This window comes from Convolutriloba macropyga, chromosome 10, assembly GCF_964194025.1.
Source record: "Convolutriloba macropyga chromosome 10, txConMacr16.3, whole genome shotgun sequence".
Lineage (NCBI taxonomy): Eukaryota > Metazoa > Xenacoelomorpha > Acoela > Convolutidae > Convolutriloba > Convolutriloba macropyga.
Window position 1 is genome coordinate 23,068,238 of NC_134477.1, and position 15,243 is coordinate 23,083,480.

Consider the following 15,243-nt stretch of genomic DNA (forward strand, 5'->3'; position numbering starts at 1 on the left):
GACCAAAAACCACAAACTCACACACGCCTACACACAAGCACAAACTCAAGCACGCAAAAACACAGATTAAAACACACGCTCGCACACAATCACATGCATATACATGAACACACAAAAACACACAAACAAACACGAACGCGAACACATACGCCCAAAAGCACACATACACACAAATGCACGCTCGCACACAGACACGCACACACTAGCACACTCACACAACGCACACACACACAAAATATATATATATATATATATATATATATATATATATATATTTATATATATATATATATATATTTAAATATATATATATATATATATATATATTATATATATATATTTATATATGAGCAAACGCACACACTGGAGCTTGTCAAAGTCGTTTGAAGCTTCTTTTATTTGATAGTTTTGAAATTTGATGAATGTCCTCTGAAGGGTAGAACCATATTGGGCTCACATTTACCACAATGTTTTTGTTTATTTTATATATAAAGTCAATAGATGGGAATGGCATCACCACACAGACTTCCAACGCACTTTTTGAGAGATGTTTCGTCCATTATCAGTAAGATAGGATAGAGGGAAATTTTCGGTAACTGATCAATTGATTACTGTTTTGATTAATCGATTGGTTATGATTGAATTGATTTTTGTTATTTTGCAAATTTTAAATTAATGAGTGATTTCTATTTTAATTAAGCAAAAGAATTTATTCAATTTGAGTTGACTCAATTTTTCGTGACAGGTGTATATTGACAACTGTCTATTGACAGCTGTCTATTGCCAGGTCTCCATTTTCTTCTTAAAAAATCCCTCCATTCATCCCAAAAAATTATTGACACGTCGACACTCTTCTGATTATGATAAGGAACAAAATTTTACCACGGCTAAGGTGGTGAAAACAATTTTTATAACCAATTAATAGACTATAATCTCTTGACTATATGTCTATTAGTCCAATAACAAGTGATTTTTTTCTGAAAATTCCCTCTATTCATTTTTGCAATTGTTGCCACACTTTGTTGATAGTTACGAAATTGAGGAACTTTTGAACAAAGCATAGCACTTTACAGCTCTTCATCAAACTCCTCAAAAACAGTCAATTCAGAAACACTAAATTTTGGCAATATGAATCAGATTTAAGTTGTTAGGATTAACGCAATAATGTCTCTACAACGAACTTCATATATTTTAATAAAAAATTTGGAAATATTGATTTATAATATTTCGGATTATAGATACATTTAATGCGAAAAATAGATACCCAAGATAGTGTTTATGTACTACAGGATTTTGTCACCTATGCTCCAACTTGAAAGTATCCCAGTTTCGCAAAAATGGCAAAAACACTTAATTGAAAATTGGATACAAAGCTTGTCTCCTAATTTTGTTCACTCTATGTATCTAATTTCCAAGCAATTTTCACTGAGGCTAAGTTTTTGGTGTATACCTCTGCGTCGCAATGGGATCAACTCCAACATAATTCAACTTCATGTAACACTTTTGGCGACCTTTCTGATGGTTTCTATGATCACAACAATGTTTGCTTTTAAATGTAGCCAAAAGATGTTGAAATTGTACTAACAAATGAATAATCATTTCATTATTTGCAGCTTTTTATTGAGTAAAATGCGAAACCAATTAGTTTGAAAATTTTCTCAAAAGTTGGTAACCATAATTCTGAAATTTGTATAATGGTCAAATTTCTTTGCAATATCGTCAGCCTATCGCAACTCTTATTGTTTTTGTATTAAACGGATATCATTAACAAAAAATCACCGACATTTCGGGTCACTTCAAAATTCGCTCAGCTGAATAGTGAGTGAAATCAAGGGGCAACTTTTGATATTTTGGAGACAATAATTTTGTTTCTTTCGCAAATTTGAACTGTTATTTCTTTCGTATGCGTCAAAATTGCTAAAGCTGATGAATGGGTTTAGAAAGTGGTAGCATCATTATTTGATCAAATGGTGAAGTTTTGACCAACACAGAAATGTGTTGTTGAACTTTTATGACTCAGCCATGAAAGTTACTTTTTACCATACAGTTTATGCTAACCAAGTTATGACTATTAATAAGCGCGACAACTGAGTATATTTAGCAAGCACCTTTCATTTAACTCTCTTTCTTCAAATTGTGAATACAAAATACATTTTTACTCGTCACTCATTTTACTGTCCGTCGATGTTTATATTAATCATTAGTCATAATACTTTTTACTCACATTTTGGGATATATTAAATAATCTACTTTTTATTACTATTCACTTATAGTATTTTTTATTGAAGTATACCTCTCGTTATAATCCAGATCAGTAATAATTTTATTATAGACGGTTCAAAATGTTCTCTCGACTAAAACAGAAGATTGCTGTTAGTTTTCTGACTTCAAAACCATCAAATGATCAATCGCACAGCAGTGGACTGAAAAGCTCTCGCAAAGCTAAAAGCGTAGAGAGTTTGTACCACAGCTGTCAAGACGAATTATCCTCAATGGCGTCCAGTAGCCAAATGAGCAGTTTTGGAAACACAGGAGAGAAGGAATCCCACCTCACCAGTCGAAATGGGAACAAACTCGCCAATAACAGAAGAAAACTGGTAATTATTTCACATTTTAATAAAAAATAAGATAATTATTAATAATTGTGGTTTATGCGTAAGCGTAATCGCATTTTATGTACACTACTAACTTTTATGCCCAGTTTGAGCAGCAATAAACTAAGCATGGTCATGTAAGTCATTAAAATAGCTCTCATAGTTCAATCTGAGTCAATTGTTGCCATTAGAGGAACCCCCTTAAACTTCTAGTTGATTTTTCACATGGTCCCAGTTCAAGCAAAATATCGTTCTTGTCAACCAATGAGAGGGGTAAAGCAACTTAAATTTCAACACAAACACTTACATCTCCAGAATCAAACAGGTACCTGTGAAGGGAACAGGTATCCTATGTTTGTCGTGACACGCATCTTACGCTATTGTCTTACGATCAATGTATGAGAATTAGGAAATCATCAATCATTTTGTATGATTACCTGATTACCAGAACATCATAATCAATCCTTCAAAGAGCGATAACCAGGATGACATAAAAGGGTACGACAATTCTGACGCTATTATGAATAACCACAGTACCTGACTCACTCAATGGGTGCCCGTACCGAACACCCAGAGCCCATCAGGCCTGATTCAATGATTTTCCAGAGGCCAAGTCTTGGCAGAGAGGTGCCAAGACTTGGGTAGCAGAGCCAAGACTTGAGACTTCTCTGGGCAGAGAAAGGCCAAGACTGGGTTTTTCTGGGCAGAGTTAAGGTTGACATTACGAAGATCCGTTGTTTTTCATTTAATGAGGGCAACTCTCTTACAAATTTGGCACCCAATTACACGTTTTCTGTCAAAAAAATTTGCAGGGGAAGTTCGTGAACTTCACCCCAAGACTTAGGGCCTCTCTGGAGAGAGAAAATCCAAGTCTTGGGTTTCTCTGCCAAGTCTTAGAATCTTTTTTTCTCTTCACGTTCACTGATTTACAAAATATCCCCATAATAGAAGTAAAAACTGAGTGTTTTATTTCTCAATAAGACCCATGCTTATGTATTATGTCTCAAAAAAGATTAGCTGTTAACTGAAGTTCAAAAGAAAAATGAAACGTTGGCAGGTTAAGTGGATCAAATAAATATTTGACTGTTTCACACATAAAACAGTGGGTGCCACCTACACAACTGGTGGTTAGATCCTAAAATAAAAGCCCTCATCTTATAAAAAAGGAAAGAAAAGAATAGTGTAATTGATTTGCGGTCGGTTCAACTAATTGTATTCCAGTTTCCGAAAAAGCAATTTTTAAAACTTTTGTCACCTTCAAGAATTCAGCAAAGATTTTGTCGCATATCCTTTTCTCCGAGTCTTTGATTTCTGTGTATCAACGGATGAGAACTTTTGGGCAGTGATTTATTTGGTTTCTAATATAGAGAGAACCACATTTTGTTTTAACAGCTTTTTATGTAACTGAATCTCTCAAAATTGATATCTTTTGCAGTTAAGGTTATTAATCAAGAAAAAAACGTTCAGCTCTGAAAAACCATTGCAAGAATTAAAACTGAGAAGTGTATTCTCAAATAAAACCAATTCTTACATATTGCGTCTCAAAAAAAGATTAGCATCAAACTGAAGTTCAAAAAAATGTTTGCGAGTTAACTGGATCAAATTACCTTGTGGACTGTTTTATGTTTTACAGTCTTTACCACTTACTTGGATCCTTTCTGCCAAAAGAAATCCCAGGTCTTGCGTCTTGCCTGCCAAGAGGTCACTAAGTCTTGGTTGTACTCTTCACAGGGTGACCCAAGACTTGGACCTTCTCTTGGCAGAGAGACCCAAGACTGGGATTTCTCCTGGCAGAGACCCCCAAGTCTTGATTTTTCTCTGTCAATAGAAACCTCAGAAATCGACTCTGGAGTGTTCTCTTAGCAGCCTTGTATTTGAATTGATCAAACTCTGAATCAAGCCTGGGACCTTGCCTGATTTTTTTTCTGAATCAGGCCTGATTGGCTCTGGGGGTTCGGTACAGGTGTTGAGTTACTCTTGCCACTCAATGAGAGAGAGGGCAACTACTCATAGTTTTTCAATCTTACCTAAAGAGAGGGCAGATTGATCAAAGTTTACGTTGTCTTTAAGTACCGAAAAAAACAGGGGTTCTAAAGCGCTGTTAATTTGGGCATCCGATCGAGGATTTAACACAGTTTAGTCAACCAATTTTTACTCAACCATCATTGCATCAAACTAAGATTTGCTTAATTTAAGTTTCATAACAAGCGATTATCTAAAGATATTGAAGACTAAAGGAAACTATTTATCCCCAATGTATGATAACTAGGAAATCACGAATGATAAATTATGGTAAATAGTAGCCAATTATTATCAACAACTACCCACTGATTTTGGCCATTAAAAATGCTTTTTTAAATTTCAAAAATACCAGCAGTCTCAACTAGTTAATAAGTCACATTACAAAATTGGTCCTTCATGGTAAATTTTAGCGAATTTTATTTTCCATTTTCTTCGAACGAAATCTATGTTTTCTTCTTATTTTCATTGCACAGATCTTCATTTATTTTTTTCCATCAAGACCTCATTGTGTGAGCTGAAAAAATTTCTGGGCTGAATCGCGCTCAATATGACGGCGATCTGATTGTGTTCGTATGATTACCGTGGTTGAGGTCCAGACCCAAAAATTGTTTTATGATCAGACCCACTCGAACGCACACCCGAGTGTTACCCGACCAAAATTACAGGGTCTGGACAGCGGTTCGAGCGCACAATAGTCTGGAACATAGTCGGGGTACCTCTTGATCAGAAGTTATCTTGGTCTGGAAAGTCTGATCATAGCTCAATTTGGGTCTGGACCTCAACCTGTTAACTAATGTTCTGAACAATGACATTGACTCACGCACATGTTTAATAACCCAAAATCGGTACATTTAAAAGGAAGTTCTATTAGACGTGTTTTTTAACAACAGCAGGTTACGCCGGGCGACGGAGGTGGAGAGGGGAAAATGTTCACAAAGAACAGCAGTAGCGGTAGAGAGAGAAGGAGGGAGCTAGAAAGTGAGCTTGAACGAATGAAAGAAGACGTGAACAATTTGAGAGCAGACATGCAGACATCATCAGCAGGAAGCAAGAAGGGAACCAAGAAGGCGACAGAACATGAACACGGTTTGATCTATCAAAACATGACATCAGAGAGATTGGCTACGGCCCAACTGTTGTTCAACAATCACTTCATCTATCTATTTGCCTCAGAAAGTCTTTGAAATAATATAATAATGAAAAATAATGATCTTAACCAAGCTTGGTATAACCCTATTTGGGGTGGACTAATTCTAGTAAATGTAGATTTTTTGAAATCTGGGGAAAGCTGGTGAACGTCTTCGAAATAGTTAAAATTGTGGTGTTTATGGACCTGATAGGTATCGACTCCTTTTCAAAACGTTAAAATTTTGTAGCAAGTAGCAAAAATTGGACGCACCAGCTATGATTGTTGTAGGTTTTTTTTTCAGAAACGAGAATACGTAAATTATTGAAATCTTGGCTCTCAGCCGATCATCATTATTATCATCTGTGTAGTTTGAACCAACAATGGATTCCCTCTCGCTACCTTCTCAGAAAAAGTTTGAGGTAATTCTCCTGTTCTCGCTCCCAGTTTTTTTTTCCCAACAATGGTTTACTGCGTATACTATAAGAAGTAAAACTTTGAGTTCCCCACTCATTGGGTGAATCATAAAAAACACATCAGTATCAACTGTCCCCGCTCATTTGATGTCACAATTCTCGAAGAAGACTATCCTCTTAACGCTCACTAAACTCTCACGTCGCTTGCATTTAACGTGATTGCTGACCCACGATTTGCTATAATCGAGACTTATTGAGATAGAGATAAGCTAGAGATAAATACACAGCCGGAAGTAAATTTCTCGTATCAACCGGAAAGCCGATTTATTTCAGGGTTTTTCTAGCAGTTTCTAAATATCCCCTTATCGACTCAAAGGCCATGAGAATGAATTGAAATCCAACGTTGCTACAATCCTGGGCGTACTTTTTGTTTTTTTGGGCCTGGAGATGTTGCCAGGTGGTATGCATAATTATTTCTCTTATACAATCATGAGAAGCAATTAAATCATCCCGCATATGGCAAGACAATGCATGAGCGCCCAATACATCTACAGTCCTAGATCATTTTCACGTACAATATGACATCCAGTCGCTATTTAAGTGCAGCATGAAATTCATTCGGAGACAAGTTTTTGGGCAGAGCTGAAAATGGGTGGTAAAGAAAAAAAAGATATCAAACGAGCTTTTTCTCTATTGGTAGTTTGTTTGCTTATCAAGTTGCAGAAAACTAAGAAATCAAATTCTGTGTTCGCATTTTGAACTATTTATTTAATTGTCTTAGCAATTGAGATGTTTCAGCTGGATATAGCCTGTTAGTGTTTCTTCCTACCAAAAGCTACCAAAAGAAAACCAGCATATACACTTCGAACTATTTTTTTTATAAAATTGCACGTAAACTGAATCGACATGTTTTGATTCCAATTTATTGCTTTTCACTAGTAATTTTTTATAAAATTGCACGTAAATTGAATCGATATATTTTGAATCCAATTTATTTTTTTTCATTAGTAATTTTTCTGAATGTGAGGAGCAATTTGAACGAGAAAGAGTTCTGGTTAAGGTTGAACGTTTTGTATTTACAAGACGTCTTCTACTTTCAACTTCATTTAGCAAATATGTGGTTGTATAAAAAGAGGTGACGGCTAGATGCGATGGTTTATTGGCAAATGTTGAGGTTTCGGTTCCAATAAAGGTCGGTAAACGTTGGGAAAGGATGCGTCCGCTAGTTTGGAAGGCTAAAAAGTTTTGTTATCCATTTTTGGGGAATTTAGAGACCTCCAAGTTTAACATTCTTCAAAATCTGATCTCCAAGAAAGTTTATAGCAAAATTTGAAAGTTAATGGTGGAAGCAACATATGTCGATTTAACAGGTTAAAATCAAACCATATTTATACTTTACAACAAAACAAGAGTACTCGCTCAACTCTGTGCGCAGGTAAAAAAAACTTTGCACGCCCATATTCCCAAATAAACAGCTTGAAAACTTTGTTGGGAAAAACGAATAGTATATGAGTCTGTGATACCCAAGGATGTCATCTTTCGCTATTTATTTGATGCAGTACTTTTTTATACGATGCTCTTAAATTAGTTCAATTTATTTGCCCTTCATCATTTATTTCATACTTTGTTCAATTCATATCTTATGATCAGTTTAATACTTCCTTTCTTGGTTTCCCGATTCGTTATCAGACATATCTGATCACGCATTTTAGATTTGCTTATAAGCACTTCAGTTCAGTTTGCAATTTTCGCGATTCAATATCAGTTGAACAACTCTCTTTGTAAACCCGCTCCGCGAGTAATCACAAAATACTCAAGTCAGGATTGCGCTTCGCGAATCGCAATTTCAGTAATAGTAAACACACCCGCATCGCGAGTAACTACTCAATTTAAGTAGAGTACGACATGGCACAGTCAGCAGCTAAGCGTACACCTCTCGGAATAGACGCTTTCTGGGACAAACCAACACCCGACTCTCCTCTTCGCTGGGAGAAAAGGAGAGGGCAAAATAAATTGGCACTATTGGCAAAAGAGAACATCATTCTCGACACCCTGCTTGGACCGAAACCCGAGATGGTGGACCTCCCTTTCGAACCAATATACGAGGAAACTATAGTCGGCTCTCCTGCACAATCATAGAGAGAAAGGAATGCTCGCAATGCGCAACAAAAGATGAATTGGCAAAACAAACGCCAACGTCTAATTGAAGTCGGCATGTGTGGTGACAAACCGTGATCATTTGCGGATCGCCAAACCGTGTCTCTACTCTATCTAAGCATCGGGGTGGGAAGACGTCGCATTTTCAACTGCAAAAACCCGCACATCATGATCGATAACCTTACTACTGCAGAACTCTGGAAGATCGTGGAAGAGGCCTTCATCCGTCCTCGAAACATAACTTTTGATCGTCATGTTTTCCTAATTACGAAACAACTTCGGGGAGAAACAGTAGAACACTTCTACGGTAAACTAAAAGAATTGGAAGAAAACTGCGACTTTGAAAACAAAGAAAAAACTTTGATACGCGATGTCTTCATCACTAACTTGATTGACCCTGCAATTCAAAAATAACTTCTCAAACACAGATGAACCGCGTCAGGCCTTAGAGCTAGCAATCAACATGGAACTTGGGATGTGCAAACAACATCAAATTCAGCGGGCGACGTTGAGAATTATCAGCCCCCAACTGAGTCAATTGTCGAAACTGTGCAGCATATTGCAGATAAGCAGCCGGCCGAAAGCAACATCTCGCCAAGTTTCGCCACCCGCCGCGCGAGATCCATCACTTCTGGATATTGATACCCCGACGCTGGTACACTTAATGACGGTATTTGAAGCCGAAAGTCAAGATATGGATGAAAGGCGAGAACAGAAACTGAATCTTAACTCAAACTGACTTAATTACAAACTTTTTTATTTAATAGTGTCCATTTTCTAGCTATGATAACCAGTTCATATATTGGTACTATTTATTTAACCGAGGACGAAGTGTTAATTTGTAAATATGGTTAATATTTTATACATACGAAAATTGCTATTGTCACAATGATTTCAATTTATTTGCCCTTCATCATTTAGTTCATACTTTGTTCATTTCTTATCTTATGATCAGTTTAGTTTTTGCTTATCAGCACTTCAGTTAACTTTTCAAGTCTCGCAGTTCAATATCAGTTGAACAATTCTCTTTGTAGACCCGCTCTGCGAGTAAGCACAAAATACTCAAGTCAGGATTACGCTCCGCGAGTCACAATTTCAGTAATAATAAACACACCCGCATTGCGAGTAACTACTCAATTTAAGTAGAGTACGACAAAGTCAATTCGGCGACCGTACTAAGGAATTTGAATATTTGTGTTTAAAGGTTAAAGCCTTCTATTTACTGTCTTGTTTTTTTGCGTAGGCTTCCCGTGCGTGAGTGTATAGTATCTGTGTTTAGCGTCGCTTCAAACCGAAGTTCAAATGATGATTTCTATAAATGTTCTTCTGTCTGTGCGGTTTGATATTCACGGTGAACTTGTAAGAATTCAATAAATGTATCCAAGAGTGGACGGAACAATGTGTCATAAATGAGAGTAGCGTGTCTCTTTGATTTTGCATTGTGGATACCTGTGAGTGTACCTTTTGTTAGTTGTTGTAAAGAAAATTCTATGAAATTGGAGAGAAATGCTGTTCTAGCGATTTGAAAGGTTTTCTCTGTCTTTGATAAAAAATGGTTGTTGTTCCTGGTTGGAATAGTTAGTTTTTAGTTGTTGAGCAGCGGTTACGGGTAGGTTCAGTTCATCTTCGTTTTTAACTTTTACTATTTCAAGTGATCTCAAATCCTGTAATAGGTGTTCATTTTTTGCCAAAAGTGTTTTTCCAGCATTACAAGGAGTGTCTGATGAGAATAGTGTTTCTCCGTAGTTGAAGTTCATTTTGTAGATTGTAGTGTGTAACTGAAAAAATTTGTTGTTGTTCTGAAACGACATTGAGGATTGTGTTTCCTATGGCTAAATCAAAGTACATAAATTTTGAGTAGAAATAGAATTTCTAAAGTTTTCTGAAAGAGAGTCAAGTTGTTTTGGCGAGTTTTTTTGGTTAGAAGTTGTTAACTCACTGGTTGCACGTTAAGGCAGACCCTAGTTTGTTCATTTTACAGCCTTAAGTGTATAGAGTAGAGCTACTTATTTCTGCGCGCGAAGTAGACTCACCTAGTTCTCTCTGATTTACCGACTCTGTAAAACACTGAAGATAAACTTCAAATATAACGGTGATTATAGTAAACAGCAGCGGAGTCAGTGGTGTACACATGCTGCAACTATCTATTAGACTAAATAGAGTTAGGTGTGCATGCGCTATATAAAAGAGAATAGAGTCTTCTCAGTCTGTGATTGGTGGAAAATATGCATTATGTATTTTCGTCCTCTGCTTTTTAAACGTAAACATGTCGTTTAGCTCTTGCAGTTCACTAGTTCCTAAGTAACATTTCTCAGTTAAAGTGCTCTCAGATAAAATTTTCAGGCGACTGTTGGTATTGGGACCGGCTATTGGAATTACCCGTAAAAGTGGTCGGTCAAATTGGCCGGAGAATTTTTCAAAGCGTATTTTATTTCCAGTTTTCACTGCTGACGCAACAAAATTTAAACAAGTGGTGCAGCGCAAGATCCTGTCGTTTGGTTACGTTTTGTTTTTCATAGTCAATTGAAACTGCTTTTCTATCAGGACGTTTAAGTTGCCTTCTTTTTCTTCTGAAATAGAGTTTTTACAGCGCCAAGTTTTATTTTGTGTCAGTACTGAGACTATTTTAGACCCCAAAACACACGCTTATATTTCATTTAGCGCAGAATTTCTCAACACGTTTGACATACACGCCTTTTGTTATTAATTCAACCATCACAATAAAAATTGCAAAGATGGTGTTAATCCAGCGAGCTTATGCAAAAATGTTGAGTAAGCGGCATTTGGCTTCTTCTGTGTGTTTAGAAAAAAGTGAGCGAGAGAGGAATTCAGTTTCGCATGAATTGAACAAAACAAAACAGAGCTCAAATCTTATCAATATGGACAATGATTATTCAAATAGAAGGGGAGGCAATAACAGAGAGACACGGGTCATTAATAACACGGGACAGCACCACACCTCTTCTAATAATCACCACCAGATTCAAATCAGAGGCTCACAACAGAAAGGACCTCCAGTCATAACAGCAACAGTCAACGAGCTAAACAGTAATCGTGCACGCAAAGATAATAGCAGCTATTTCAAATCGCGTCAGCCCATAATATTAGATTCCAAATCATCATTCGAAAGACAATCATCCGTCAAGTCTGGCAGTAGGATGGTTGGGGCTCACAGTCCAGCGTTGGCGGGTGGCGACCACTCTCTGGGCTACTCTGACGCAGGAGGGGAGCAATGGCCAGAACTGGAGCAGAAATATCTAGTTTGCAAACTGAAGCAGTACATCTTTGTGTATAATGAATGTGCGAACAGACACTGGTTGTGGAACCAAATGCCATATCAACAGGTTCGTTTTATGCTTTTAGCCAGACTTGAACTAGATAGCGCGGCGGTGTGAGCGAAAGCGAACTTTACCCCCCCCCCCCCCCACTCCACCCCTTCTCTTTAACCCACCATAACTTCGAACGTGTTGAGAAACGACAGTGTTGCCTCCAGGTTATACTTAACACAGCCAAATTAGACTACTTGTGAGCCGATAAAAACCGAGCGTTGGCAATAACTGACCTTTTGTAGTTTACGGTAAGCATACTGTGACCTCAAACTTGCGGTTTTATTTGGTGACTTTCAACAGAAGGAGGCAAAGTCAGTGACATGACAACGACAACGACAGTGAATCCCAGCGACAAACCTCAATGATAAAATTATCTGTTATAATCCTATATATTAAACGCGTGAGCTCTAAAGTGGGACAAAATTTTTGCATGTTTAAGGGGCCTCTCGAAGCGCATGTTTAAGAGCCGCATTGAGCAGCATGTTTAAGCGGACATATCGAGAGAGGTCAATGACCTAAAAGGCTCAAAGTAGATGGGGTGAGAATCGAACCCGGGACAAAAGACTGTTAGTCAGGTGCAGTTACCACGAGGCTAAGTGGGCTTAGGCTTAAAAGTTTGCTCGCCCAGAGGGAGGATTTACTGTCCTGGGTACTACGTGTTTCTTGAATGGTCCCGAACTAAGTTTGAAGTTCTTATTGTAAACGTGTGCTTTTCTGCAAAGTTTTAGCTTTACAGATTCTGCGCTATTCTAGAACACTTTTAGATTTCAACTAAGTTTTTCACGCTTTACTTTTTGATTTTGTGTGATCTCAAATGCTCTCAATCTGAAATATGTTATTGATACGATATAAGCAATTGTGAGAAACGGTGGCTTGTAGTCGTTATAGTGCAGGTGGTAAGATGGAGGACTGCTATTCTGAGGGGCGAGGGTTCGAATCCGTGTGGGGTACCCTCACTTTTTTTCTCACTTCCTTTTCTCACTTTCTTTTCTCACTTTCTTTTCTCGCTTTCTTTTCTCACTTTCTTTTTTCACTTTCTTTTCTCACTTTGTCTTCTCACTTTTCCTTCTTTTCTTTTTTCACTTTCTTTTCTCAATTTCTTTTCTCACTTTCTTTTCTCACTTTCTTTTCTTACTTTCTTTTCTCACTTTCTTTTCTCACTTTCTTTTCTCACTTTCTTTTTTCACTTTCTTTTCTCACTTTGTCTTCTCACTTTTCCTTCCTTTCTTTTTTCACTTTCTTTTCTGACTTTCTATTCTCACTTTCTTTTCTCACATTCTTCTCTCACTTTCTTTTCTGACTTTCTTTTCTCACTTTGTCTTCTCACTTTCTTTTCTCACTTTCTTTTCTCACTTTCTTTTCTCACTTTCTTTTCTCACTTTCTTTTCTCACTTTCTTTTTTCACTTTCTTTTCTCACTTTCTTTTCTCACTTTGTCTTCTCACTTTTCCTTCCTTTCTTTTTTCACTTTCTTTTCTGACTTTCTATTCTCACTTTCTTTTCTCACATTCTTTTCTCACTTTCTTTTCTCACATTCTTTTCTCACTTTCTTTTCTGACTTTCTTTTCTCACTTTGTCTTCTCACTTTTCCTTCCCTTCTTTTTTCACTTTCTTTTCTCAATTTGTTTTCCCACTTCCTTTTACTTTCTTTTCTCACTTTCTTTTCTCGCTTTCTTTTCTAACTTTCTTTTCTCACTTTCTTCTCTCACTTTCTTTTCTCACTTTCTTTTCTCTCGTTCTTTTCTCACTTTCTTTTCTCACTTTCTTTTCTCACTTTCTTTTCTCACCTTCTTTTCTCACTTTCTTTTCTCACGTTCTTTTCTCACTTTCTTTTCTCACTTTCTTTTCTCACTTTCTTCTCTCACTTTCTTTTTTCACTTTCTTTTCTCACTTTCTTTTCTCACTTTGTCTTCTCATTTTTCCTTCCTTTCTTTTTTCACTTTCTTTTCTGACTTTCTATTCTCACTTTCTGTTCTCACATTCTTTTCTCACTTTCTTTTCTGACTTTCTTTTCTCACTTTGTCTTCTCACTTTCTTTTCTCACTTTCTTTTCTCACTTTCTTTTCTCACTTTCTTTTTTCACTTTCTTTTCTCACTTTCTTTTCTCACTTTGTCTTCTAACTTTTCCTTCCTTTCTTTTTTCACTTTCTTTTCTGACTTTCTATTCTCACTTTCTTTTCTCACATTCTTTTCTCACTTTCTTTTCTCACATTCTTTTCTCACTTTCTTTTCTGACTTTCTTTTCTCACTTTCTTTTCTCACATTCTTTTCTCACTTTCTTTTCTGACTTTCTTTTCTCACTTTGTCTTCTCACTTTCTTTTCTCACTTTCTTTTCTCACTTTCTTTTCTCACTTTCTTTTCTCACTTTCTTTTTTCACTTTCTTTTCTCACTTTCTTTTCTCACTTTGTCTTCTCACTTTTCCTTCCTTTCTTTTTTCACTTTCTTTTCTGACTTTCTATTCTCACTTTCTTTTCTCACATTCTTTTCTCACTTTCTTTTCTCACATTCTTTTCTCACTTTCTTTTCTGACTTTCTTTTCTCACTTTGTCTTCTCACTCTTCCTTCCCTTCTTTTTTCACTTTCTTTTCTCAATTTGTTTTCCCACTTCCTTTTACTTTCTTTTCTCACTTTCTTTTCTCGCTTTCTTTTCTAACTTTCTTTTCTCACTTTCTTCTCTCACTTTCTTCTCTCACTTTCTTCTCTCACTTTCTTTTCTCTCGTTCTTTTCTCACTTTCTTTTCTCACTTTCTTTTCTCACTTTTTTTTCTCACCTTTTTTTCTCACTTTCTTTTCTCACTTTCTTTTCTCACTTTCATTTCTCACTTTCTTTTCTCACTTTCTTCTCTCACTTTCTTTTTTCACTTTCTTTTCTCACTTTCTTTTCTCACTTTGTCTTCTCACTTTTCCTTCCTTTCTTTTTTCACTTTCTTTTCTGACTTTCTATTCTCACTTTGTCTTCTCACTTTTACTTCCTTTCTTTTTTCACTTTTTTTTCTGACTTTCTATTCTCACTTTCTATTCTCACCTTCTTTTCTCACATTCTTTTCTCACTTTCTTTTCTCACATTCTTTTCTCACTTTCTTTTCTGACTTTCTTTTCTCACTTTGTCTTCTCACTCTTCCTTCCCTTCTTTTTTCACTTTCTTTTCTCAATTTGTTTTCCCACTTCCTTTTACTTTCTTTTCTCACTTTCTTTTCTCGCTTTCTTTTCTAACTTTCTTTTCTCACTTTCTTCTCTCACTTTCTTCTCTCACTTTCTTCTCTCACTTTCTTTTCTCTCGTTCTTTTCTCACTTTCTTTTCTCACTTTCTTTTCTCACTTTCTTTTCTCACCTTCTTTTCTCACTTTCTTTTCTCACTTTCTTTTCTCACTTTCTTTTCTCACTTTCTTCTCTCACTTTCTTTTTTCACTTTCTTTTCTCACTTTCTTTTCTCACTTTGTCTTCTCACTTTTCCTTCCTTTCTTTTTTCACTTTCTTTTCTGACTTTCTATTCTCACTTTCTTTTCTCACATTCTTTTCTCACTTTCTTTTCTGACTTTCTTTTCTCACTTTGTCTTCTCACTTTCTTTTCTCACTTTCTTTTCTCACTTTCTTTTCT

The 15,243-nt window shown here is 36.4% G+C and overlaps 1 protein-coding gene across 1 annotated transcript in view; it reads left to right on the plus strand.

The window, feature by feature from the left end:
• Positions 1-1,982: 1,982 nt before the first annotated feature.
• Positions 1,983-15,243, plus strand: part of LOC142347968 (uncharacterized) — a 54,475-nt gene continuing 41,214 nt past the window's right edge. Inside the window, exons 1-3 of the mRNA XM_075399134.1 lie at positions 1,983-2,597; positions 5,507-5,702; positions 11,121-11,659. Of these exons, the coding sequence (XP_075255249.1) occupies positions 2,343-2,597; positions 5,507-5,702; positions 11,121-11,659 (990 nt within the window). The 5' untranslated portion in view covers positions 1,983-2,342. The remainder of the gene's footprint in view (positions 2,598-5,506; positions 5,703-11,120; positions 11,660-15,243) is intronic.